At 44.0% G+C, this 26,505-nt stretch overlaps 1 protein-coding gene across 3 annotated transcripts in view; it reads right to left on the bottom strand.

Annotated features, from left to right (window-relative positions):
- FOXO3 (forkhead box O3) overlaps positions 1-14,800 on the bottom strand; it is a 118,521-nt gene extending 103,721 nt beyond the window's left edge. Inside the window, exon 1 of one of the 3 annotated variants that reach the window (XR_014155151.1) lies at positions 12,574-14,560. Coding sequence is in view for 2 of the 3 variants with exons in the window: in XM_081857057.1 (XP_081713183.1) it covers positions 12,574-13,161 (588 nt within the window). In the remaining variant the exon portion in view is untranslated. Of the gene's footprint in view, positions 1-12,573 lie in introns of all 3 variants that reach the window. The other 2 variants (XM_081857057.1, XM_081857056.1) reach the window with 2 other exon arrangements.
- Between the last annotated feature and the right edge of the window lie 11,705 nt (positions 14,801-26,505).

Here is a 26,505-nt window from a genome sequence, read left to right as displayed (position 1 = left end):
ATATCAAGCTCTAAAACAGCTTGATATACATGAGAATTTAATGAATCTTCCCAGTGTTTCTATGTCCATAAGGAAAGCTACAGACACAAAAAGGCTCTGAAAAAAAGCAGAGGGCTGTCCCGCTGGGCCTCAGAATCAATCACACACAATCATTGAAATTAGGAAGAAGCACCTGGGCATCCCATAGCAACAACTAAAGCCGCTTTAAACTGAAAAGCAAGACAATTCATGGAGAGAAGTGACATGGCCATGGAGGGAAGTCTTACATCATCAGAAGACATTTTAAAAGATACACATGTTTTGTTAAAACCCACATTATTCAACATTTTGCGTTTCCTGCTGTCACACTACAACCCACTGCAATGGATTTTGGCAAATGTGTAGGAGCTCTTACACATCATGTGCAAAATAGACGGATGGCAACCAAGCTTCTATACTTGTTTAGGACATGTGGGCAGGGTGGGCAAGGGGGAATTTAATCAGTTTATTCAACTTTCAGAACCACTTCCTGTGTGTGCCTTAGAATTGTATGCCCTATGTTTCTCAGTAATTTCCCATTTATTTCTCCTTCAAACTCTTCAACATTCAGGTCCAGAAGCCGAGAGAAGAGTTTGCTTCTCCCAATGAAAACCTATTTGACTATTTCTAGGCTCAGCAACTAATCTATCCTTCAGTAAGAGAAATCCCTGCAGCCCCACTAGCCAGAACCAAGTAAATTCATCTCATGGTTTTCTTACAGGGCCAGAGCTGCATTTTATCACCTTACAGACCGTAAGCTCTATCAGGCAGGGATTGCTCTCCCATCCTCCCTGATCATTCAGCGTTGAGCCCACAGTTGCTTCTCCATACAAAGAACCATGACTCAGCATGGCCTGGAAGAACTAAAGCCAAGAATGCATTAAAGTGTATTGATAAAGTCAGAGCAAAAGTCCACAGCCAATGTTATATTCCATTTTCACACACAAATGACCAAACCAGCTTTTTCCCCTGGTAGCTGAAAATGGTAAGTGGAATGAAAGGGAAGGCCCAATTCACAGAACCAAACTAGAATCATAAAATTGTAGGCTTGGAAGGGACCCCACAGGACATCTAATCCAACCCCTTGCAATGCAGGAATCTCAACTAAAGCATCCATCACAGATGATTGTCGAACCTCTGCTTAAAAACCTCCAAGGACAGACAGTCCACCACCTCTTCTAGGAGTCTGCTCCACTGATGAACAGCTCTTACAGTCAGAAAGTTCTTCCTGATATTTAGTCAGAATCTCATTTCATGTACCTTGGTTCTATTGGTTCGGGTCCTAGCCTCCAGAGGAGAAAACAAACTTGCTCCTCCCTCCATGTGACAGCTCTTTAGATTTTGGAAGACGGCTAACATATCTCCTCTCAGCCTCCTCTTTACCAAGCTAAACATTACCCAATTCCCTCGACTGTTCCTCACAAGGCTTCGTTTCCAGACCCTTGATTATCTTGTTTGCCCTCTGCACACATTCAAGCTTGTCAATATTCTTCTTAAATTGTGGTGCCCAGAACTGAACACAGTACTCCAGGTGTGGTCAAACAAAGCCAGAATGGAGTGGAACTATTACTTCCCTTGATCAGGACACTATACTTCTGTTGATGTAGCCTAGAAGAGCAGTAGTGTGTGTTTTTTGCCGCTGCATCACACTGTTGACTCATGTTAAGTTTGTGCTCTACTAAGACCCCTAGATCATTTTCACATGTACTACTGGCAAGCAAGTATATTTGTGCAGCTGGTTCTTCCTAAGTGTAGAACCGTACATTTGTCCCTATTGAAATTCATTTTGTTAGTTTTGGCCTAGTTCTCCAATCGGTTAAGGTCATTTTGAATCCCAGCAGCATTGCACCCCTCCTAGTTTGGTGTCATCTGCAGATTTGATGAGCAGCCCGTCAAGTCCTTAACATCTATATGTTTATTGACAAATGGGGGAACCACCCAAAGCCATTAAGGATATATTATTTATTATGTTAAGCAAGATGCAAGTTGCATTCGAATTATTGTTGCATGGTGTCGCTTTTTTGAAACAGAAGCTTTAATACACACACACCTAAATATACCAGCAGTCTTTGTCTCAAACAGGGACGATAAATAATGTATAGAATAATTAGGCTTCTGATATAAAACAAAATAAAGCAAATGATCTGCTTGTTTATTCAACTGTATATAAAGAAACTCCACCGACTTTACAGGGTTAGAATATACATGGTGCCCTGTTCATGTAGAAAAGACCAAATACTGTTTTCCATCAAGTTGGAGATGGGGGTGGAAATAGAATTACCCGGGTGATGCACACAGTACTTAAAGCTTTTTCAGGAAATTTTCTGATTTCTGTGTCATATGAAAGTGGCTGGCACTCTTGGTTATAGGGAAGTGATCAATATTAGATAGTGAGGAATAAATATTGCCTCCTGACAGCAGCAGTTATTAACTTAAATCAGGTTAATAAAGACAACTACAGATGTGCTTGTTTAATGAAACTTTTTTTTTTTTTTTTTTGCAATGCAGCACTCTGCCTAATAGTGGTTGAATAGTTTGTCTTTAGAACTCAAGCTGTGATAAGGACCAGTTAAAGGAAGCTCCTCCCTCCAATCCTGATCGATTGGGGTGTGGGTGGGTGGGTGGGTGGGTGTGGGTGTGCGCGCACATGCATGCATGCATGCATGCAGAGAAATTAGACTAAGAAAGAGTGCTTCTCTGCCCCTTGTCAGTTATAAAAAGCAAGCTTCTTGTATATACTATTATTACTACTACTACTTTGTTGACTTCTGAAATATCCATCAGTTCTCCTTAAGGCAGATTGCTGTCTGCTTACTACCTTTACCATTCAGCTGCTTCTTTCCATTCTCACACAAATATTACCCAAGTTATTTTGGGGTAAAAACCATTCTACCCAAGTTATTTTTGGAGTAATTCACGCAGGAATGTTCCCCTCTCTCTTCCAGAGCTTTGTTATGAGTTACAGCAACTGAGAAACCTTGATTAAGGAAACAACAGTGAGAATGGCAAAAATTGCATGGAAATAAGCTGAAGCGTCACCTTAAATAAGACGACTTGACAAAATTACCAAAAGGGAAAACGTTCCCAGAACATTCATTTCCACATAAAGCAAGAATGTTCAGCCCTTCCGTTCTCAAACCCTTGGATCTTTTAGAACCAGAAGCTACAGTCTTTTTTTCCTTCACCCTCATCAGCTATTCAAAGGAGTGTGCAGATACTGAGTCATATAAATAAATCACTGTGGGACGGCTTGGAAATGTGTAGGTGAGTGTTAAAATAGCTTGCACATATGTTTATTAAAACGTAGACGGTATGAAGGATCTGGAGATATTTACTGTATCGTATTGCTGTGCTTAATGCTAGGTTAGATAACATTCTACCAGGGTATGGGAGAACAGAAGGAAAAAATAGGCCTGCTGCTGAAGAAACTGGCAAAATCTTAATTATGTTAGAAGAAATGTAATTTAATACTAATCAAAGCTGACTAGCCATTTCTCGCTTCATGTTCCATGCCTACAAAAACTCATCTAAGGAGCCCATGCTTCTGCCATATAAAATAAAACAACAACGACATTGCTTAAGGAAAAGAGAACATGCTGCACCCATCTTTATCCCCATTACACTGGAGCAAACTCATTTTGTCCTGCATAAATAACAGATATAAGCAATAGGCTTTAACCAGATTCCTCAAACAATGACATCAGCATGGGATCTATCAATGGCAGGAAGTATCTTCAAGCTCTCCCTAAGACAATTCCCTTCTTCGAGTTCTTCACAAATTGCATGGATCTTGTATGTCCAGCTAAGCTTTGGCACAGAAAAGCTCAGCACAGTACAAGACTTCACCCTCCTTAAGAGAACCTTTCCTCCCTCTGTATCCTCTGACATATGCAGAAGAGTGACCCTGAGCTTTGGAGCATGTCAGAGTCCAGTGTCTTATGGGATATATGAACATACATACATGCATGCATACACTCATCCCCAAAACCTCTAGCCTGTGCTGAAGACTTACGGGAGGGAAAGGATTGGTGGCAAACACAAATGACAGTTAGTTACTGAGACAAGCCAAATGTTTTGGATCCTTGCCTATAACAGCATAATGGTATGATCTACAACCTTGCACTAGCAAAGCAGGAAGTAGATGCCTTCTCCTAAGCAGGCATTTGAAAATGTAACAAATAAATCTCCCTCTACGACAGGTGAGGTGCTTCCAAACATGGGTTATTTAGAAGCAAATAATTACCACTCCAATGCCAGTGGAGTGGCAACTTATAATTTCCAGGCCTCTGGAATCCAAATAACATTCTGTAGCCATGTGGGTAACCCCCATTCTCCCAACCTCAAGAATTGATGAGGACAAAGGATTGATTTCTATCCTCCCACCCTCAGCTGCCCTTTAGAATGAGAAAAAGAAATAGAAAAAAAGAAATGAACAGGGAAAAATTAAAGAGAGTTGATTCCTAAAGGGGAGAGAGGAACTACAATGAAGGAAATGTCTCTACCATAACCCAGTGCTTCTAGTTGTTGAACTACAGCTCCCATCATCCCTAGCAACTGGGTGTGCTGACTGGGGCTGATGGGAGTTGGAGTCTGGACAGCCAAAGGTTTCCCACTCCTTCCGTAATCTATGCAGGCCATAACTGGTCCTGAACCCACAGAACAGCTGCACAATGGGTCATCTACAACTGGAGAAGTTGAGCAACTGTTCCACTGTGTTAAAAAGTGGGGTTGTCTAAGCTTTCGGGGGGGGGGACCTAGAAACTAAACAATAAAATATGGAAGGAGCATGTTTTGACCACACCATTACTGAGATGCCTCATAAAAAGAAAGTAACAAAGAATAGCTACTTCACAGTAAATGCCCAGTGTGAAAGCAGGCATGATATCTGTTTAATATGATATCTGTCAGGGGTGCTTGCCCTATGGTAAGAATTGGACTCTGTGACCCACTGAGAGAAGCTTTAGGTATATTCATATACACAGATACAGTAGTGCTAGTGCAATCTGCTCATACTTTCTGTACTTGCACAGATCATCAACTCCTGAAGATGCCTCTATTACAGAAGTGTGCTGTATTATGCTCTCACAGGGAAGTCATAGGAAACTGGTTTATTGTATGCACATAATGCATGTGCCAAAATCCAACATCAACCTTTTCTCTTGGTTTGATGTATTCTTTATTTATAATTTCTTCATTCTGCAACTAATGTGTAAGTGAGAAGACAAATACCTGCCATAAACAAAGCCGTTACATGTATACAAATGCTTTCAGGTCCCATACTTGTAGCCATATGCTATTTAGACAGTAACTGATTAGCACCAAGTATATTGTTTCCTGCGTCCTCGAAGCTACTAAAATGAATTTGACCAAACTGTAGGAGGCAGTGGAAGACAGGAGTGCCTGGCGTGCTCTGGACCATGGGGTCACGAAGATTCGGACACGACTAAACAACAACAACATATTGTTTCCTGTGGTTATTACTACATTTCCAGACAAGCAAATGGTAGGAATGATAACCCTAGACCTATTTAGCTTGCCAGGTGAAATAACCACCCTGCTCCTTGCCCTGTGCAATGTTCTGTCCTGGGCCAATTGGGTGGGTGGGGGGTGAGCGGAAGTCCTTGTGCAAGTGTCCTCTGAAAAGTGTCATTAATTGGATCCTGCCAATTACTTTCAACTGCATACCATCAAGGAAGATGGTGGCTGTTGGTGGAGGCCACCAAAAATTATTCCACCTGGCAGTAACTCCTCACAGAAGCCATAATGTAGGAACAGGGAGAGTCATATGACAGAGCCAATCAGAAACATGCAGCTGTGTCGCAAATAATTCTTCACCTATTGGCCTTTCTCCAGGTGTGTGTGTGCCATTCTCCCAGGCCTTTTAATGTGCATTTTCAGTGCATTTTAGATTTCTGGCACTTAGTAAATTTTGTTGATGGTTTTACCGCTTTGTATGTTTGCTGTGCTGGTTTTATGTGGTTTTTCTGATTGTATGCAGATGTTACAGTTATTATAATGATATTGTGCTGGTTACTTTATTATAGCATCTTACTTATTTTAATCTTAGCAAACAGCCCAGACACTTCAGGTATTTGGACGCTATAAAGTGTAAGTAATAGTTGTTGTTGGTGGTGGTGTCCCACATGCTAAACAGCTCACAAATGTTACAATCCCCATATGAAGGATGTAACTTTTAAAATGGACCACAGAGTTAATACAAGACACACACACACACGGAAGCACTGGGAGATGCACTGCAATTTGCCTCTCCTATTGGTTATAGCTACTACTGTTACTTATTGCAATGCTTTGTTATATATGCAGCACTATGTAACAACAACCACATATGGTCAAATATAAAATGCGGCAATTCTATGTCTTTCAAAAGTAAGTAGCTTGATGCACTGTAAGCTTAGGTATGGACCAGACAATGAATTCACCTTCACCCAAACTGCTGCATGATAGACATGTCACCTGCAAATTCCTCAGTACAGACCACTAGTAATGGAACCAGATGCCTTATATATTTCTGCAAATTTATTGTGCGATTTTGTTATTTACACATTACAAGACGACAGTCTATTTATTTGTATCATTGATTATCATTATCCTTTTTTAAACCCATAAAAGGATTTTTTTGGGGTGGGGATAGAACAGTCTGTTTGTTGTATACTAGTATCTCACACACTCCAAGTAAAAAATGTTCCAAATCATTAAGATGTGTCCTTTTCAACACAGAGAACTTCAAAGTGGTGCACTTCTGAAGTAGTACATAAACATTCTCAGTGCAATGAATCTGCTTAATAATTTGATTTTTAAAACTAAGTCCAAGCTAAGAGTACAGAATCTAGAAAAAACAGCAACTAAAAAAACCTAGCTGTAAGGTCCCCAACTTTCTCTGCCATAGCCATCATGTTTGTGTGATCAGCTCTGACCCATGGAGGTACAAGTCTAAACGAATACTTGTTTCTCCATTGTTCTACATAAACCAGGGAAGCTACTCAGATTACTCTGAAGCAAGGCACACAAGGCCAACACTGTGCTGAAGGTTTGAATATGACCAGTACCTGGAGGGCAATCGTCTGAGAACCACATCTACACCACTTTGAGTCCATGACAGACAGAAGGCAGGATATAAAGGTAAGAAAATTAATGTTTTTTAAAGAAGGCTTTCCAGTACTTTCCCATGGGCAGTTCATAATTCATTTCTATTATATGAGAAAATGCCTCGCGGATAAAAGATAGTAGCATCTATTTCGGCCTGCCCAAGTTCCCTAAAAAGAAACAAGATTTCACAGGTCTAGTTTGGTCTCCTCTTCCTGTAAGGTCATGTTAGAGGTTATTGCAAAATTTCTGAACTAACATATCACCAGGTATCCAGGGATCCAAGTTTTTAACATTTTAATTAGCTCAAAGTACCAGTTAAGGCTGCTCATAAATGAAATCAATATCAAATTAAAATTATAAATGGTTAGAAATGTTTCAACTATGCTTAGCAATCTAATTAATGTAAGCACTTTGCTGCATGGCCTAGAGTATGCTGCTATTGAAATCAATGAGCATAAATTCAGTACAGTCCTCCATGTTGCTACATGTTGTTGTTTTAACCGATCCTCTGTAGCCCATTTGATACGAAAGTTTTCTTAAGGCAGCAGCTTAAAAGGCTTTGGGCACTAGAGATTGGACTCCAAACAACTACATCTGCTAACGACGCAGGCTCTGTCAGAAGAGCAACAACTGACATCCCACCTGGCATTTTTATGGTGCATTTATGGTAACTCTTGGAAATGCAGCACATGATGCAAAAATACATGTGTATTTTATGACATAACCACTCCCTTGTTTTAAACTGCTGGACATTATTTATTATTACTAGTATTGAATTATGAGATCCTTCCATGCTCAGTTCACGACGACTGAAAGCCCTTCATTTGTATTTAAGTTTCTACTGGTGTGTCCTACAGAGAAATTGGGACACATGAAAAGGTTACTAATAGAAACCTTGTGGTGCCTAACTAACTTCCAAATGACTTGATTCCACTGAACAGCCTACATTCTGTTTTATTCCCATCAAATGAAAATATTTAAGATGAAAACAGTTTCATTGTAAATTTAATAGAATTCTGAATGCATGGACTCATTCATGCCTCTGAGACGGATACTGTAGCTGTATAAAATCTTTGTACGTGGGATCTGCATCAGGCAAGTACAATAGGCAACATTTGAGCAAATGCAAAAAGTCACGACATTTATTATTGGCCACTGTAATAGAAAATAAATCTGCTATGGATCTGTGTTGTATCAACACCTTCTTTCCATATTTATTACCTGTATATATATTTTTTCATGTGAAAACAATCACATATTAAATATGAAAGAAAATATTTTCTTGCTACGCTTCTTCAACTGTGTAAAAAAACTCAGGGCCACTTCACCATAAATTACAAAATACTCAATAGGCACATTCATGAAGGAAATAACATAACTCAGTCGGTACAGTGTGCATCTCTTAATATCTGAGCTGTGTCCCATGTCGGGCAAAAGAATTCCTGCATTGCACGGGGTTGGACTAGATGACCCTCACAGTCCCTTTCCAACTCCACAATTCTAAAATTCTAACGTGCACACAGGTGTGCCACATGACCATGGCAGATTAACTTCATGTACAGATGCACTGGGTGTGATCGCTATTACACAGGAGAGGCAAATTGTTGACTTTGTAGGGGGAAAAGTGTTGTGTAGGAATGCCTGCCAATACAGGAATTTGGTAATGTATGAAGTGTTCCTATTTTATGTGTTTATGTATGGGGACAGACCTTAGGGTAGACCCACAGAAATTAATGGCTATGATTAACTTAGGTTAATTAATTTCAGTGGGCTGACTCTGAGAAGCACTAGCATTAAATACAATCTTTTCAAAGGGAGTTGAGGGTGGTAGGACAGAGGCATCATCGGTTACGTAGTGCACACATACATTTCTTTTGTCCTACCAATAGTTCTGGTCAAACAGGTTTTGCTGGCTCTTGGAGGTCTACAAAACCTTGCAGAACCTGTGAACAAAGACAATAGAGGTGCGTACACCATGTGCAATAATAAGCCTCTGTCATAGCATCCACATCTCCCTGGGTGAAGGCTGGTCATCTCCAGTGCAAATCGTCATCTTTTGCTTTGCTGGCTTAGCACTTTGTTTACACAGAACAAATGGTTCAGCAGGAACTGAGAAGAGGAGGGACAGAGGGATATGGGTTTTCAGAGCAACTTTTAACTCAAATATGTTTTCATTAAACCCTCCCTCCAAGAAACTCAAAGGGGGTTGCAAGTTGAAAGAGAGAAGATGGACAGAACTCGGGGTCATCCAGTGAAGTTGAAAACTGGCAGAGTCACAGGGATAGTGAATATGTCTTCACATGGTACAGAGTTAAAAATGGAATTCACTTCCACAAGATATAGTGACAGCCACCAACTCAAAGGGCTTTAGAAGGGTATTAGACAAATTCATGGAGGAGGAGACTATCAATGGCTGCTAGTCATAAAGTCTATATTGCTTCTATTATCATAAGCCGGATGCCTCTAAATATCAGATGCTGGGAATCACTAATGTGGAGAATGCTATTGTGCTCGTGTCCTGCATTGTGGCTTCATGGACACCTGGTTGGTCACTGTGAGAACAGGATGCTGAACTAGATAGGTTTGATCCTGCATGGCATGTTCTCCCCGTGGCAATCCACCATGGCCTGTGGCTGGGTGGCATGAAGGGAGAAAGGGCAAAATGACTATTATTTTCTTCCACCCTTCCTCAAGATGCTCAAGGCAACTTACATGGTTCTTCCTCTGCCGATTCCAGTTTATGTGGTAGGTTAGCATTTTAAACCCCAACAGGGAAAAGGCTTTGGAATGGGGAAATGGCAGTAAAGACAAAGGAAAGCACTCTCAGGTGCCTCCTCCTAAGAAGCTTTTTAAGAAAATTAAAATAAAATATGAGGACTGGAGTTCCAGTACACAATTATCTGTGCATAATGTGCAGCTGGCCCCCAAGCAGCAAACCCTATATAAGCTTCAACTGTGCCCTCAGCTTCAATGTGCCATGAGTCCTATGCATATTCAGTGGAGCAGACGTCCCATCTTGTTCAACGAGGCTTACTCCCAAGTGAACACACAAAACCACAGGATGATATCCATTGTTAGTTATGGTCATATTCAAAGCAGACCCAGTGAAATCAGTGGACTTAAGTTCACTGATTTCAGTGGGTCTACCCTAAGTACGAATTCGTCAAATTTCACCCACATTCACTGGTACTTCCTTCCGAAAAAGCATGTGCAGGAGCAGAATCCTATTAATCTGTGGCATAGAAAGCTGCCTTTGTAGACCATTAAGATTCTTGGCACTTCATGGTTTAAGAGACAGGAGGACCTTCCAGGGTTGAACTTGGGACCTTCTGAATGGAAAGCATGTGCTGTGCCACTACAGTGCAGACATTGGTGGGGCTCAAACACCCAGCCACTGTAAGTCACTGGCAGCAGCTGCTGATGGTCGCAAGCTGCCTTATACCAAATCAGACCATTAGTCCAACTAGCTACAGTGACGGGCAAGAGCTGCGCAGGTTTTCAGACAGGAGTCTTTCCTACCCCTACCTAGAGCTGTTGAAGACCAAATCTGGGACCCTCTGTATACAAAGTCATAGTGCCTTGACCATTACAAAACTTTTGTCTTGTCTAAGCAACTACCTCTAAGGAGCATGGGTGATGTAAGTAGAATGGTTTATATTTGTAATACTAGCAGATGGAAGCATTTCAAAAAGTGCCAGTGTTCCACATCCCATTTATGTGTTAAAATGTCACCAGCAACAAAAGACGGTATGTGAGTACAAACAGGAGTTATAATTCCTAGCTCAAGTTATTGTATAGCACTATTTAAAAGGCTGTGGGGTGCCTTTTACGTACCGATGAACGTAATGCCATAATCTGTGTGGCTATTTAATGTGGAAAATATACCTATCCAGTTCACCCCACTAGCAACAGATATTGCTTTCTATAACTCTTCACTATTTAGCATCTTGAGGTTCTGGGTTTGTTTGCTTTTTAAAAATACTATCCTGTCCCCTCTAGATGCACTTATTTACATTGCTTGCTATTTAAAAGTGTTCTTAATTTCCATTTCTTGGGTCTTGTCTTTTGCTGAAGAAAGGAATTTAAAATGCAAAATAAACGACTGTGGCAGTGTAAATACACAAATATTGAGAAATACAAAAAGCAAGCGATGTCCTCACTTATTTTTTAGCTCAGTAGGTTCAGAGGCTGCTGCATGCATATAATCCCATCAAACAAAGGACAGTCTCCCACATGGCAGATTTAAACAGGGGGTTGTTTTGCTTCCCTATCTGCTGAACAGTACCGATTCCACAGTTTACGAGTTTAACCACAAGTCTTGGCTACTAGAAAATATAGATAAAGGGCAACAAGCACAAACACACCATACCACCATGTAAATAGGCATGCCACTGACATACTCTTGCTCATTTCTGGCATAAGTTAAAAGCTTCCTGCTTTGCTAACACAGGAGGGGACCACAGGTCGCGTTTGACTGAGAAGACATTGGTCTAGCTTAGGCAGCAGCAGGTGCTGGCATCGGAGCCTAAGCCAGGCAAAGTAAAGGTGCTCTGAAAGAACCCTTAGGGACTGGTCCTGAAGCAGGATCCCTGAGAGAGAGGCGCTGATGTTTCCTCACAACATCTTGAGGGTCACCCTTGCAGAGGACAGCAGAGAACTAGTTTTGGAAAGTTGTTCTGCAATTGCCCCATCACACCCTATGGATGGGACCAACCAGGCCTGAAGCCTAGGGGAGAAGGGGAGATCCCCAACGGTGGGGTGCACTGCGTGAGAGAAAGCGCTCTATGAACATAGCCACGCAGTCACCTTTTTCACATGGCCATCTCCTCCAGCTCCTACCAGCGGCAGGCTATAATCTAGAAATGTGGGTTAGTTGATGATGTGGGTCAAGTGTGTCTGGTGGTGGTTTTTGTGAGGTTTCTTTTTTAAGCTCTTTATTTAGGCTTGCCCACAAAAAACCAGTTCAAGTGTGTGTCAGAGAACTCAAGTTCTGTTGGGTTAAAAACGGAGTTAAATACTGTATACCCTACTCTCACAAAGTCACTTGTAACACTTAACAAAAACCAGTTCCTCCCTCCCCCCCACCTTAGCACTCGTGAACCACTTTTCTCCACCGTCAGAAACCACGACGGCATTTTTGTTCTGTTTTTTGAGAGCTTTAAAAGAGTAGGAATTTTCCCGCCCTTTCAATGCGTTCTGAGGGGAGGTCGTTTTTCTGCACTAATTAACACAGAAGATTGTGCGCGTGCGGATCATGTATATCCTGCAATGGAGTTGGGGTGGTGGTGGTTTGCCTTCAGATAGATCCATTCCGACCCACTACTTTGAGGAAAAGTAAGAAAGGAATACGAGACTGGAGAGAGCGTGTGACCCACACCGGAGATCCCGTTCGCACAACCACCCGCCCGGCCGACCACCAACTTTCCTCCGCGCCCGCCGCGCGCTCACCTTCCAGCCGGCCGAGCTGTTGCTGTCGCCCTTATCCTTGAAGTAGGGCACGCAGCGCACCATCCACTCGTAGATCTGCGAGAGGGTGAGGCGCTTCTCCGGGGAGCTCTCGATGGCGCGAGTGATCAGGTCCGCGTAGGACAAGTTCCCCCACGCGTTTCGGCGGGACGAGCATTTCCTCGGCGCCGCCGCCGCCCCGCTCGCCCCCGGCTGCTGCGGCTGCTGCCCTCCGCTCGGCGCCCTGGCGCCCTGGCCGGACCCGTCGCCGGACAGCCCCGAGAAAGGCGCCAGCAGGCGGGCCGTGTCCTCCGGGGCCAGCGCCTCGCCGCCGCCGCCGCTAGGGACGGCGTCTCCCACGGCCATGGCCGAGCTGCCCCCTTGCTCCTCGTCGTCGACGTCGTCGTCCTCCTCGGGGATCATGGAGGCGGCGTCGGCGCCCGCTTCCCCCGCGGGCTTGGCCGGGCTCGCCTGCAGCTCAGGCCTCTGCAGGGGCCACGTACAGGAGCGCGGGCGGCTCTGGGGCTCGAACTCGGGGTCCAGGTCCACGTCCACGGGGGACAAGGGGGCGGGGGGAGACGCCTCTGCCATCTTGGCCTCTCCCCCGCTCGGGAGGCTGCTCTGCCTGCCTGCCTGCCGATCCGCTGCCAAGTGGGGATGTCAGGGAAGAGGAGCCCGATCCACACCTCGGCCGTCCCTCCTCCTCCGCCTCCTCTCGCACCTCCTAGTAGCAGCGATCAGCGAGGTTGTACAAACATGCCACGCTCCATTAAAGGTCCGGCCGCCTCCTTTTCACCCCACCACCTCTCCTTGCCTACCGCCAGCAACAACAACCAATAAAATCAATCGGGAAAAAGAAACGATCAGGTGGTCAAGCCGGCTCCAGGTGCGTCCTCTTCCTCGGGATCCTGAGGAGCGCCGATTTTGCAAGAAACAGCCCCCCCCCCAAAAAAAACACCCAACCCTTGCAGAGTGGGAAAGCAAATCTCCGCGGCGGCGCGCCCGTGTGTTTGTTTATCTTTCACCCCGTGCAGGATTGCTCCAATAGCATCTCGCGGTATGCATTAAAGAGACCACTTCCCGCGGGCTCTCTCCCCCTCCGCACGCCTAAAAATAAAGAGAGCGCCACGAGTCTCTTCTTGCTTGTTGCTTTGGCGGGCGCTTTCTGTTCGGCTCCAGGAGTCCTTCGCCGCCGCTGACTTCGAAACAGCCTTGCTGGGAAACTGAAGTCTTAAAACGCACCCGATCGCGCCTGCTCCATTCCTCTTCCCCGACCCACAAAAAAGCAAAAAAACCCCAAAAAGGGGGCGCAGAGGGGGAAAACAACAACACTGGGAAACTCACGCTCCGCTGTGGTTTTTTAAAAATCCGAATCTTCAACGTGGGGGAAAGAGAGGGAAAGAGAGCGAGACAAGTCAAATCGCCGGTCTTCCAACAGGTCCAGAAGCCCGGAGTCCTCGTCCTTTAGGGCTGCCAAGGTTTTCGTTCCAGCATCCACACCACCCCGCTCATCACCTCCTCGCTCCTGCTGCTGCCATCTTGACAGTTTCCCCTCTTTCACTCAAGTCATTTAAACAAGCCTTGGCGAAAAGGCAGAGCGGGAGGTCACGCAGGCGGAGGGAGGGACGAAGGAGCGAGCGGCAGGTTCCAAGCAGCGGCGAGGAGCTCGGACGGCGGAAAATCCAGGTCGGAATTCACAGGAGGAGGAAGACGCAGCGTCGCTGCAGCTGCATGGCTCCTGCTAGCACGGTTCCCCCAGCTCGTCTCGCCTTAGGCAGAGGAAGAAGCCTTTAAAACAAAGCGACGCGGATGATCCCCCTGCCTGGAAGAAGCGCAGGAGGAGGAGGAGGAGGCGCCACTGCTGCCGGGGACGAAGGGCGCCTCTGCAGCTCGCGCGAGCAGCCCGCCGCCCTCCGCTCTGCTGACTTCCACATTCCTTCTCCTAACAACCAGCGGCGGCAACACAAAGTTATAGACACACGCAGGGAGCCTCAACCTAACCCGGTAGCAGCAGCCTGGGCGCCACCCACCAAGTGGGAAGGCCTTGCGTCGTCGGCGGGAGGGGCGAGCGAGCTGCCAGCGCCAGCGCAAGGCTGGCTATCTGGAGGCATCTCAGCCAACAGGCGCGCTCGGTCGCCTGCCTTTAACCCTTGGAAAAACGCATCGCTGTTGAAAATCAGCAAATGGAGCCATTCATGGAGGAGCAGGGATTTAAAGAAACAATGCATTAATAAAGAGGTGTGTCTTAGGAGATCTTAGGAGATCTGTGTATCTGAAGAAGTGTGCATGCACACGAAAGCTCATACCAAGAACTGACTTAGTTGGTCTTTAAGGTGCTACTGGAAGGAATTTGTTTTGTTTTAACTATGGCAGACCAACACGGCTACCTATCTGTAATTAGGAGATCTGGGTTGTGTTTGTTACTACGTGTTACCTTAGCTTTTGTTTTGTTTTGTTGGAACGTTTCCCCTCGTTTTGTTTACTGCCTTCGCCCTCAGTCTTTCCCTTCCACTCAGGCCTCTTACCTTTAAAGCAGAGCTTAGAAAACACATAAGTTGTGTGGGCACCTGCTGACCACTTTTTCATGCGCTGGAAGGTTGGGGAAAATCTTTGCAGTTCTCTGTTGTTTTACTACAAAACATGTGGGTGGGTTGGAAACACAACAATGCCTTTTCTTTTACAAAGCAGTAGCTGTTGGAGTTTTCTGCAGTGATGCTGGAGTTTCTGCTGCAAAGGTGCCAACTAAGGCAATCCTTCTGGCAGTTCAAGCTAAGGCTAATGTTTGAAAATTCAAAAGTAACCATCAAATTTAGCTAACGGAAGCGTATTTAAATTTTCACACTTTTTTTAAATTGAGAGGAATTTAGACATGTTTAGATGTGTCTTACACATTTCCAGTTTCTTTGGAGAAAGTCATGTGATAATGAATGAATGAATGAATGGATAAGTTAACAAACTCTGGTAAAAGGTTCAAACATTAAAGGAAAATCTGCTTCCTTGTTCCTGCTTAGTAAGTGCTAAGAATCCAGTGGTGGTCAGACATTAAGAGTATGCAGATACATAGCAAGACATTACTTTTTCTGGTGAGACAAAATGTATTCCTTACAGAAATTTGATGTGTGGCCCAGTTCTATGTATATTTACTGAAGTTTTATTAAAATCAACCAGATTTATTCCCAAACAGAGAGAATAAATAGGTCAGTTTTGTTTTAATCACAACCACCCAGCACTAGGTGACTACAAAATCGTGATGGGGGAGGGCAAGTAATTAGATAACAAGAAAAGTAATTACTTTGCCATCTCTATAAATATAGTAGATTTTATAGGTATACATAAAATAGCCATTACATACCATTAATTTTAGTGAGTGAGAACTATACGTGCTCTGTTGTCCAACTGAAACAGATGGGTGTAAAAATGCCTTATTTTGATATACATGTACATGTGATTTTTCTTTGGCCATAACCAAGTAAGAGTTGGGCCTTTACCTTTCTTTATTGGCATCCTTAAGTAAATAGCACCATCAGGTTGCAACATTATGTATGTGTTTTGGCCCAGATTCAGAATTCCCATGAAGAACTTTTCACCACTGTTTATTCTAGATAACACAATATCAGCAATTGACTGCAAGATCTTGGACTACATTTATGTAACACTCAAGTATCCAGATAGAATGGGTTGAAGTAATGTGGGGAAATAATAGATTTTTTAAACGACTTCATTCCCATACTTATTTCCAAGTGAACTGGGCAGCATTTTCTTACAGTGGTTTATATATAATTTCATGATCCAGCTGGATGATATTGGTTTTAATATATTATTCAGCAGAAACAGTCACTGCACCCTTTACAATGATTCTGAACGTTTCATTTCAAGTAAGTTGGTAGTTATAAATTGACATCACTTCCTTACACTGTACAATATGAACTAGATTGGAAATTAACAGCGCTTTCTTACATTTTAAAAATCTCATCCCCTCCCTGATGTTTATTCCGAAAGTGCTCTGTTTAAACACTACCTTGTTTAAATAGTGGAGAGGCTGTGAAAGAGTCAACATTTCATTCAAACAGATAAAGGGTTCACTTTATCCAGGACTGACTGTTCAGTTAATTCCCATACAGTCTCGAATTTGTAACTGATAATTGATCTTGCATCACGTTTCATTAGCTACTAATAATTTGCATAACCCCCCCCCCAACTTCTGTGTATATATGCATATTTAGAATTACGGCCCAGGTACTAACTATTGATTGACGACTTCAAGGTTCCCCCCTCCTCTCCCCCACATGATTCTTCATCCATTAACAGCACTTGGACCAGATTCCCCTTCTTCTTTCTTTTTAATTCAATCTTTATTGGTTTAAAATTAACACATACATACACACACACACACACAAAACTTAGAAAAAGAAAACAGAACAAAAGAACCACAATACATCTCTTAAAAAAAGAAATAGAAAAATACATTGTGAATACACAGAAATATTCCAGCCATCAACTCCCAACAGCCTTTCAGATAGAGGACTCCATCTAATACAGGACCATCCTCCATAAGGCAGAACATGTGGCTACTTTGACACTGATATAAATAGGGACTATGGTGAATGCGGAGGAATCCCATTCTATATGCATATCAGAGCTAACTTATGGAGGTGGGGGCAGTATTACAATGTGGATATTTTGTGTATCCCAGAGGCATCTGGTTGGGCAGTTTGGGAAACAGGATACTGGAGCAGAACTATGTGTTTACCTGGCCAAGACATGACATCACTTAAGATGTCGGATAAAGGGGCAGAAAGGCATGGTTTGAGACACAAGCCTTGCAGGCAAGAGGTTCCCCATACCTGAGATAGCTCTTCAGACAGATTCAGCAAGGTTCATTTATATGTTCTTAAACTACTCTCCACTGGAAAAGCTTTGTGCATAGGCCCAGTCCAAACTGCTTTGCTCTCTGTAGCCTCAGTGACATCAAATGCAAACACAAGCAAAATCTAGCACAGGGTCCCAGGATCACCACCTCCTTCCTATGCTTTTCCTTTGTATCACTAACACCTTAACCCTACTTTTCACAGAACTTGTCCAGTTTCAAATCAAAATTTAAATATATTTAGGATTTATCACATTTCTTATTATTTTCATTTGGGCCCACAGTTGTGGTCTTAAAAGGGTTTTTCAGATGGAGCCCAGGGTTACGGATAAAGGGTTCTCAGACTTTCATTCTAATTAAATGTATTTTGTAAAGACAGAATGGGTCCCCCCCCCCACATTTAGGACCTCATACACTCTCATATTTGGGGCTGATAAGGAATTTTCTACCAAGATATATTGGCAGGGTTTAAAAAAGAAACAAAAAGCTAGGGTTGCCATATTTCAAAAACGGAAAATCCAGACACAAAATCTGGAGGGTTGTTTTTGTTTTTTTTTTGGCAAAGTTGTTGAACTCTATTTTTTGGGAAATTCGGATGCTATTTTTGGCGGGGGAGTCCTGGATATGTCCAAGAAATTCTGGACATATGGCAGTCCTTTAAAAAGCAAAACAAAACCTCTACTCCCTGTAGGATATGGCTTTGCTCAGTTTGCCTGAGCCACCTGGAGCAATTTGCTCCACTATTACTGCAAGCAGGTATCCTGAGGCTTCAGTTGCAGTGGAACACTGTGCTCTTCATGGATCTCTCAAGTCTCATTTGTGGAACCCCACTTTGCCCTGGGACACCTGGGAACATGAGCCTGCAGTTCTATTGTTTTTCTGTAGTTAGGATTCCATACTTTCCACTTCATTATCTCCCTTTATCTCTCAGGGCCTGTTGACTCTGGAACTAACCTAGCAATTACCAAATGAAGAATATCCAAATAATTTTATGTGTTACATTCAGGGCAGACTGCAACACTTGGAACCCACCAAGCCAGTTGCCAAAGTACTTACTTATCCATCACTGTGTATGAGTTTGAAAGTGTGTGCGTGTGTGCATGCACACACACACACACACAAAACCAGCCAGGGTGGTTTTAAACCAGTCAAGTGGCAATTCTGGTTACCCATTGTCATATTCACATTTAGAGACTATAAATTCAAAGCTCTTTGTTCAAAGTTCTTTGAACAACAGTCCTTGTTGCAGGATTACTACGGTTCTAGTCACACTAGCATCATTTCAATAAATATATCCATTTCCAGTTTCTCTTCTTATACTGAAAAGGCCTAGTCCATCATTTCTTTATATGGAATGCAGGTCAGATATAAGCATACAAAGTACCCATTCTTTAATTCCACAAAAAAATGAGAAAATTTTAAAGAACTAATGGTTTCACAGTTGTAAGAAGGTTAGGTTGTTTCATTTTGGGTCAGGGATAGAGAATCTCTGCTTCCACCCCCGAGATGTTGTTCTAGTCCAATTCCCATAGACAATGGTGAGGGATGATGAGTTGAAATCGAACAACATCTGAAGGGTTGTAAGTTCCCCATCCCTGCTCTAGAAATATATTGGGGTTTTTTTGTTTTGTTCATATTTTATTATTCCTTCCAAAGAATCCTGGGAGTGATAGTTTGGAGGGGCAGCAACAAATCTTCTAGCCCCATATCATTAAACTATAGTACTTGTGGCTCTCTGGGAAGATGGAATAACTTGATCAACTTTCAGTCTATGGTAGGTTATGTCCACAGTGTAGAGGCAGGATTAAACAGGTTAGTTCAGTGCAAAGCTCAGAGGCCATTCTCATTTCCTGCCCTGGATTGTGTTATATTTTGACTAAAACAAAGAAAAAAATATCCCAATAGGACAGGTTGATCTATGTGTAAAGAAGAAGTAGAACAGAGCCACTGAACAAAAATGACTTTAATAAAACTGTCCATTCTAGGAGGAATTGAAAAGACTGGGGCTATTGATCTTCAAACAAAGATGAGTAAGAAGATACATGACGTGGGCATACAAATAATGAATGGGATCAAAAAGATAGGTAAGGAAACCTCTATTCACTCTTCAGTGCTACAAAAACAACAGGACAATAAATGTGAAAGATGAGCAACTATGAAAAGATGTCCACATGATATGAGGAAATGTGCCCCACACCTCATATCTTTGAACTGTCGTACTCATTGTCCCTAAAATATCACTGGTGCTGTTTACTGGGAGTCAAACAAAATTCAATATTGATGTGAAAATATTATCTGTTGGCAGATATCTGGCTCCGGGTATTATTGAAAGATGGGCTGTTGAGTGAGGATGCTTCCTTAATGGGTACAACAACAATTATAATATTGGAGGCTTTGGTATTATGCTGCACAAGTGACAGAAACTCAGCAGGTTTAGCTTTCCCATGATTTTGCAATGCCTGGCAATGCTGTTCCTGTTAAATTGCATAATTGTTAAAGGGGTAGAACCTAGGGGCTTTTTTTTAAAGGAAAAGGTGAAAACCACTGCAACATACCACCAAGGATCTATAGCCCACCCTGGATAATGGCACTCCTCTTTTGTAAGATGGGGTGGTAGCCTTGCTTACATTGTTTACAGTCAGCCCCCTGATCTAAAACAGATACCCAACAAGAGGCCACAAAACAGACACACAAACACCGCAATCAGATGCCACAACAAAACCAGATGCCAACTCTGTCCCTTTATCTACTGAAGCAACACAAGTGCAAGACCTAATGAACAATGTTAGCCAAAACACTGAGGGTTAATTTACCCACTCATTATCTTCCAATGTGGCATAGATGCTGCCCTTCTACATTCTACCTAAGGCCTATTTTCTGTGCACAAGAGTAAATAGACACAACCCTGACAACAGGCTACTCTGCCCTGACCTAAAGATGGCTATTCTTCAACAAAGGACCTTCAAAGGAAGAGAGCAGTGTGAAACAGCTGGATTACAAATTATCATGAGTTTCAATTCTAATATCCATGGCTTGAATCAGGGTAAGAGGGTTCATATAACAATTAGTTCACCATAAGGACATAAGAAGAGCCTGCTGGATCAGGTCAGTGGCTCATCTGGTCCAACAGCCTGTTCTTACAACCAGATGCCTGTGGGAAGCCTGCAAGTAGGCCTTGAGTGCAAGAGCACTCTTCCCTCTTACAGTTTCCAGGAATTGCTCTTCAGAAGCATGCAGCTGCTGATCACGGAGGGAGAGCATAGCCAACCATGTTATTTATGTTATCACCTGCCCTGCTTTGTGAATAGTCACTGCAAATGAGGCAAGGGGAGGCCTCAGGTGTTAGGATCTACAGGGCCAGCAGATCCTGGTGTAGATCTTTGTTCAGGGCCGGCCCACCCATGAGGCAAGGTGAGGTGCCTGCCTCAGATGGGAGGATTGACCAGGACAGCAAATCTCAATGACAGTCTTTCCCACCCCCTTGTTCCTGATGTAGATCTTCCCCCACCCCTTCTTCCCTGGTGAGGAGGGATGTGCCATTTTTGGATCTTCCTCAGGTGCCCAAATGTCTTGGGCCAGACCTAGTCCTATTATAGTTGTTAATCTTTAAGGCACCACAAGACTCTTCTGTATTTGCTGCAACACAGCTACCCATTCAGAAGATGCAGAGGTGGTCTTTCCAGGTTGTAGAAAGAAAATCATTTGGCATTACAACGTAAAGCAGTATTTTACATTTGATTTTTGTAGCAGGCCCTGGAGCTATAATTGGACAGAACTGCCCTCAGTCCCAGCCTGCAGGGTGAGGGATGATAGATGTCATCCAGTGCCAGGTGGGAAGCTGCAGATTCCCCATCCCTAGTCTGAATGAACTGCCCAAGCAGTGTGTCACCTAAAGCATTTACATGGCTGGGAAGAGACTAGGACTGAGGATACACGCATTCTGTTCCTTGCCTTGTTGGCGACACCCTTTGTGACCTTGCATAAGCGACACAACCGGTTTCTGCCTCAGTTTGTCCATAGGTAAATAGGTATAATGACACATAATGAACCCCTAATTGCAGCGTGATTATTAGTTATTTGCACCTCGCGTGATCCAAGCGCAGACATTTTTGCAAGAGTTTAACCAGCCTGCTTTGCTTAGGTAATGCGAAACGGGCAAATTAAAGCGTCCCCTGAAAGCTTAGCAACACGGCTTGCAGCAGCCCGCGCGGGAGGACTGCCTGCACAACAGACGAACCATTGCGCCATCTCCGCGTTATAGGTCAGCGGTATTTCTAAGGGCTCCTTGCGGAAACGATCATTGGCGGAGCGGTAATTTGAAGGACCAATCTGGCTCTCTCTGCGCCTCCTCCTGTTACTAGCCCTCTAACTTTCTTCCGCTGGTGCAAACACGGCGACGGGACCACCGAGGGAGGCGCAAAACGGCGCCCCTCTCGGCGCTGCTGAGCCAGCGCGCCCGGGGAAGGCGCAAAGGTCAGCGGGCGACCTTCCGCCCTGGAGGGGTGTTGCCCCCACCCCGCCTGTCCCCCAATAGCGCTCCGCAGCAGAGGAACCCGCTGGGTCGCTTCCCTTCATTCAGCGCCTTCTGCAGCTGCTGACCCCGCGGGGCCCACGCGGCTGCCTTTCTTTCCCTCGCATCGCGCCTCGTCAGCCCTCGCGCTGCCACCCTGGGCGCAGCAGGGAGAAGAAGGGGAACCTGCCCGGGCTGGGAACGCAGCGCCACAATAGACCTCCTTCTCCCCACAATCCTGCTCTACGCACAAGCCTCCTCTCCTCCAAGCCCCTCCCCTCCCTCCCTCCGGCCCCGCCCCAACTCCCTGGCTCCTCCCTCGGCCCCGCCCCACCGCCACCAAGCTCGGTTGCCGCGCGCCAAGGGATGATGTCATTCTCTAAATTAGCGCGTGACCACCGGGGCCCGCCCTCTTTTCGCATTGCTCGGAAGGTGCCGTCCGTCTAGGCGGGGGCTCCCGCGATTGGCCCAGCTGCTCTTCCCTCCCCCGCCCACTACAAAATAATAAACAATCTAGTAAAATGCGGCCGGAGGGTTCGGTGGGCGGCTGGGTGGAGGCGCGTGGGGCGAGCGGCCCTGTTGCGCGCGGCTGCCCTTGTGCAGCCCCTGCAAGAGGAGCCTCCTCGCCGTGCCCCGGTCCCGTGTTAGTGCCATTGCTGGGAGCTGGCTCTGTCCCGGAGGCGCCTCCCACTGGAGGGGAGGGAGCGAGGGAATCTGGCCCACGGTGGCCTTGGCGCGAGCGGGAGAGGGGGCTCGAGACTTCCAGCCCCGGGATTGCAAAGGGAGGCGCATGTCCTCGCGGGCGAGACTTCACCCAGGGAAGGGCAAGGGCAAGGGCAAGATCTTGAGTACCTCAGGAACGTGAAGGGAGCTGGCATTTGGGCTGGGGGGTCAGGGAGGGGAGGATTTCGGACGAGGCCGTCCTTGGAGTAAGCCCAGCGAGTGGAGCAACTGGATCACACGGCTCCATCTCTTTCGCTCTTTGCCTGCCCTGCAAAGGATAAAATAAGGTGCCTAGCAGGATGTTCTGCAAGGGAGAATTGTTGCGGGAAAGGCAGATCTGAATCCCGTTCTGTGTTGACACGATGCCGAGCAATAGGGCCAAGCGTGGAACTATTTACACCCCGACTTTGTGTAAAGGGAGGAAGGCAAAGGGTGAGCAGGAACAGGCACGCAGCATCAGCATACCTGCTGCTTGTGGCCTTGAGTATGATATAGCTTATTATTTGGCTTAATTAAAGAGAGTGCATTGAACAAGCTTGATCCGGGGTCTGTGGTTGTCAAAAAGCTGAGATACAGCCTGAGGAGAAATAGATCTACAAGGATGTCTATGGCAAATACACACCAAGCTTCACAATATTGCTTTTTTTATGGATGTCTGAGTATATTCTTAAATATGCAATCATTTGTGGAAGTGTTTGCTTTTTCTGGCCTAGGGCTGGGGAAGCTGAACATATGCGATGATAGAAAAGATATTCAAGCAAATTCAGCAGAAATAAGATAGCTCTGAGTTGTTGTTTCATTCTGTCTGTTTATATGGTTGGAACATAGAAGTTTTATTCAGGTGGTCTGTGGTGGGTCTGTAAATCATGCAGCATCTAGCACAGTGCATTAGAATTGCTACAACAGGTAGAAATACCATTAAGTAGTTCACCAAGACCCTCAGCAAAAAAGACCCTCACCAAGACCCTCAGCTAAAGTGGTGCTTCAGGTTAAGAACAGTTTCAGGTTAAGAACGTACCTCCGGAACGAATTAAGTACTTAACCAGCAGTACCACTGTACTGTGGAGAGGGGATAGGTCATTGTCCTGTTGTGCTGTGTTTGTGATAAAGGGGATCCACACCGGGATGAAGAGGTTTTCCTTTGCTTGTCCCCGTGCTAATTTAAGTTTGTTGGTTAACTTTCCTAGTCTAGGCCGGTTTCCCATACATTTTGGTACCAGTAGTCTGTGTTCACTTCTGATAGATCCTTCCAGTGTCTAGTTTCGATGTTTCTTGCTGCTGGGAATAAGTTACTTATGAGTTCCTTAGAAGAACACTTGGAAGCTTCAGGGAGCTCAAAATGCAGCCACTAGGATACTGACTGAGCTGGACTGCATGGACCATATAATGTACCGTATTTTTCGCTCTATAACACGCACCCGACCATAACACGCACATAGTTTTTAGAGGAGGAAAATCCGTGGGCATGCCACCCATAGGCATTTCCTCCATAACACGTACAGACGTTTCCCCTTACTTTCTAGGAGGAAAAAAGTGAGTGTTATGGTGCAAAAAATACGGTAGGTATAATGTGGGTTTGAGTCAATCTTCACTGATTTCCAGTTGGTTTCCCAACTGTCCTTTCCCAAACTGGAGTTAAAATTATGGAAATCACTTCCTAGTGAGTTCCATTGCACTGTCATTAGACTCCAGACATTCAGGTTTCTTCTACAGAGCTTTTGAGGTTCACTGCGTATTGATTATGGCTGTTTTAATTCATTGTTTTCTTGCTGTGCTTACTGCTTCTTTATTGAATTTGATTTCATTATTGCTGTAATTTAAAATATTTTGTTACCTCCTTTATGAATCTACAGATTGGAAGGTTGGTATAAAATATTTTAATAAGTCATTGTGCGCCTGCAGCTTCCTTTTTGCTTTATTTTATTATTATTTATTAAATACCATGCATAAGTATTATAAATGAGAAATAGACCTGGGAAATAAATTGTATTCCAGTCTGTGTTTTGCAATTTAAGGACAAATTGATTGTAGCTTCACCTATAGCAACAATGGAGAATCTGTGGCCCTCCAGAATGGACTGCAACTCACAGTATCCATGATTCATTACCCTGACTCAGGCTGATCAATCTAACAACATCTGTACTCCACCCCTGACGGAAATCTAACAAATGTCCGAGCCGAAAACTGAAAAAAGCTCAACAACCTTTCTGTCTGGATTATCACTGTTTGAAATATGGCAACACCAGGATCTATGCATGAGCCCTAGATTCAATGGGAAGTGCTTCCAAGTGGGTGTGACTGAAGCCACATTCTTTCACAGGCAAAGTGTGCATATTATTTTATTTCACTTTAATATTTCACACACATCCCCCTTGAGAACGCAGCCATATCTCCACAATCATTCACTATTGCTGTGTGAGTATGTGACACACTTTATTTGACAATAAAACATCAGAATCTCCGGTTTCTCAGAAACTCAGTAGATTCAGTAATGAAAAGGCCATAAAAGTTTTCTAGACCTCTCAATTTCACTTTTTCATACATCTTTTCTGAAGTAAAAAAAAAATACAGTCAACTTTGATAGTTGTCAATGGCATAACTGAAAAAGCAAACAAACAAGCCCACAAGGGAATGATCTGTTTTGGAAGAAGATTCCAATATTTGTTTGTTTTTTCTTAATAGCTGCTTTCTATGGAGCACAGCAAAGATCTGCCCTTTTAAAATGGATTTTCTTTCTTTACAAATTGAGTGGGAAAGTGGGGGTAGTAAGGGTGTAGTTCAGAGCTGACATATGTTCAAGCCCAAGAGGCTTAAGGAAGCATATACTCATTTTAATTTGTTGAGAGAGGCATCATGCCCCTTGTCTTTGCTGTAATGATGACTCGCTGTTTCAGAGTAGAAAGGGGAAGAAATTAACAGCTCAGGCTTATGGGCCCCTTGGTAGCTACCTGACCAAGGGCAACATGTGACTGTCAAGGCTGTTAGTTCACCTGATCTCTTAGCTAGGGAGAACCCCTGAAGTGACTGTTTTCTGTGTCCCTGTGTTAGGAAATCTATTTCAAGCCTTTTAATTGGAAAATTAAACACAAATTGCTTTAAAACAGTGGTGCATTGCTTTGAAAAATGAAGACCATATGGTGTCATTTATTACTTTGCAGGGTGTATTCAATCTTTCGGGTGTAATTTTAGATACCCACTAATGCAGAAAGTCTTCTGGAGGAGGAATAAAGCACTACAGTGTGTGATTTAATGTTGCAGGGTCACCAAATATGTATCAAGATTACTGCCTGCATCAGGCTGCCGTAAAGTAAGGGATGTCCCTGGAACAGTGAATCCGTGACAATGAGAGAGGCAGATAAATCTAGAGAGATTTTGAAAGTGTGATGTACAAATAAAAAACCAGAATAAACCCAAAACATTCCTAAATCCACTATCCAGACATATGCTAAGAAAAAAGGCTTTTAAAATAAGTGGAAACTATGATTGACAAGGACAAAGGGTGCTTCTAGCCTGTCATTATTTTGGGGTGAGATTCAACCAGACACTGACAGATTCAGGTTGTGCAATTAAAGTTGATTTGGGGCTCTCACACTACAAGCCTACTTCTTGCCAAAATTATACATGTTACGATAAGGGAAGTGACAGGAAAATGGACTGGGAGGTGTGGGGTAACATTTGCTCAAGACAAGATCATATCGCCTCCCTTGCAAACAAATTGGAATGAGTGTTCAATAAATAGTCAATGCTGTCTAACCTTCCTGCAAACTTTTTGCAGACGAGTCAAGATGAATGCTCAATAAACAGGTCAGCTGGAAGCAACTGAACAGTTGCGTTA

This window comes from Podarcis erhardii, assembly GCF_964252035.2.
Source record: "Podarcis erhardii genome assembly, chromosome: 3".
Classification (NCBI taxonomy): domain Eukaryota; kingdom Metazoa; phylum Chordata; class Lepidosauria; order Squamata; family Lacertidae; genus Podarcis; species Podarcis erhardii.
Note: the sequence above shows the minus strand (reverse complement) of the source record. Positions and strands in the feature narration are given on the sequence as shown.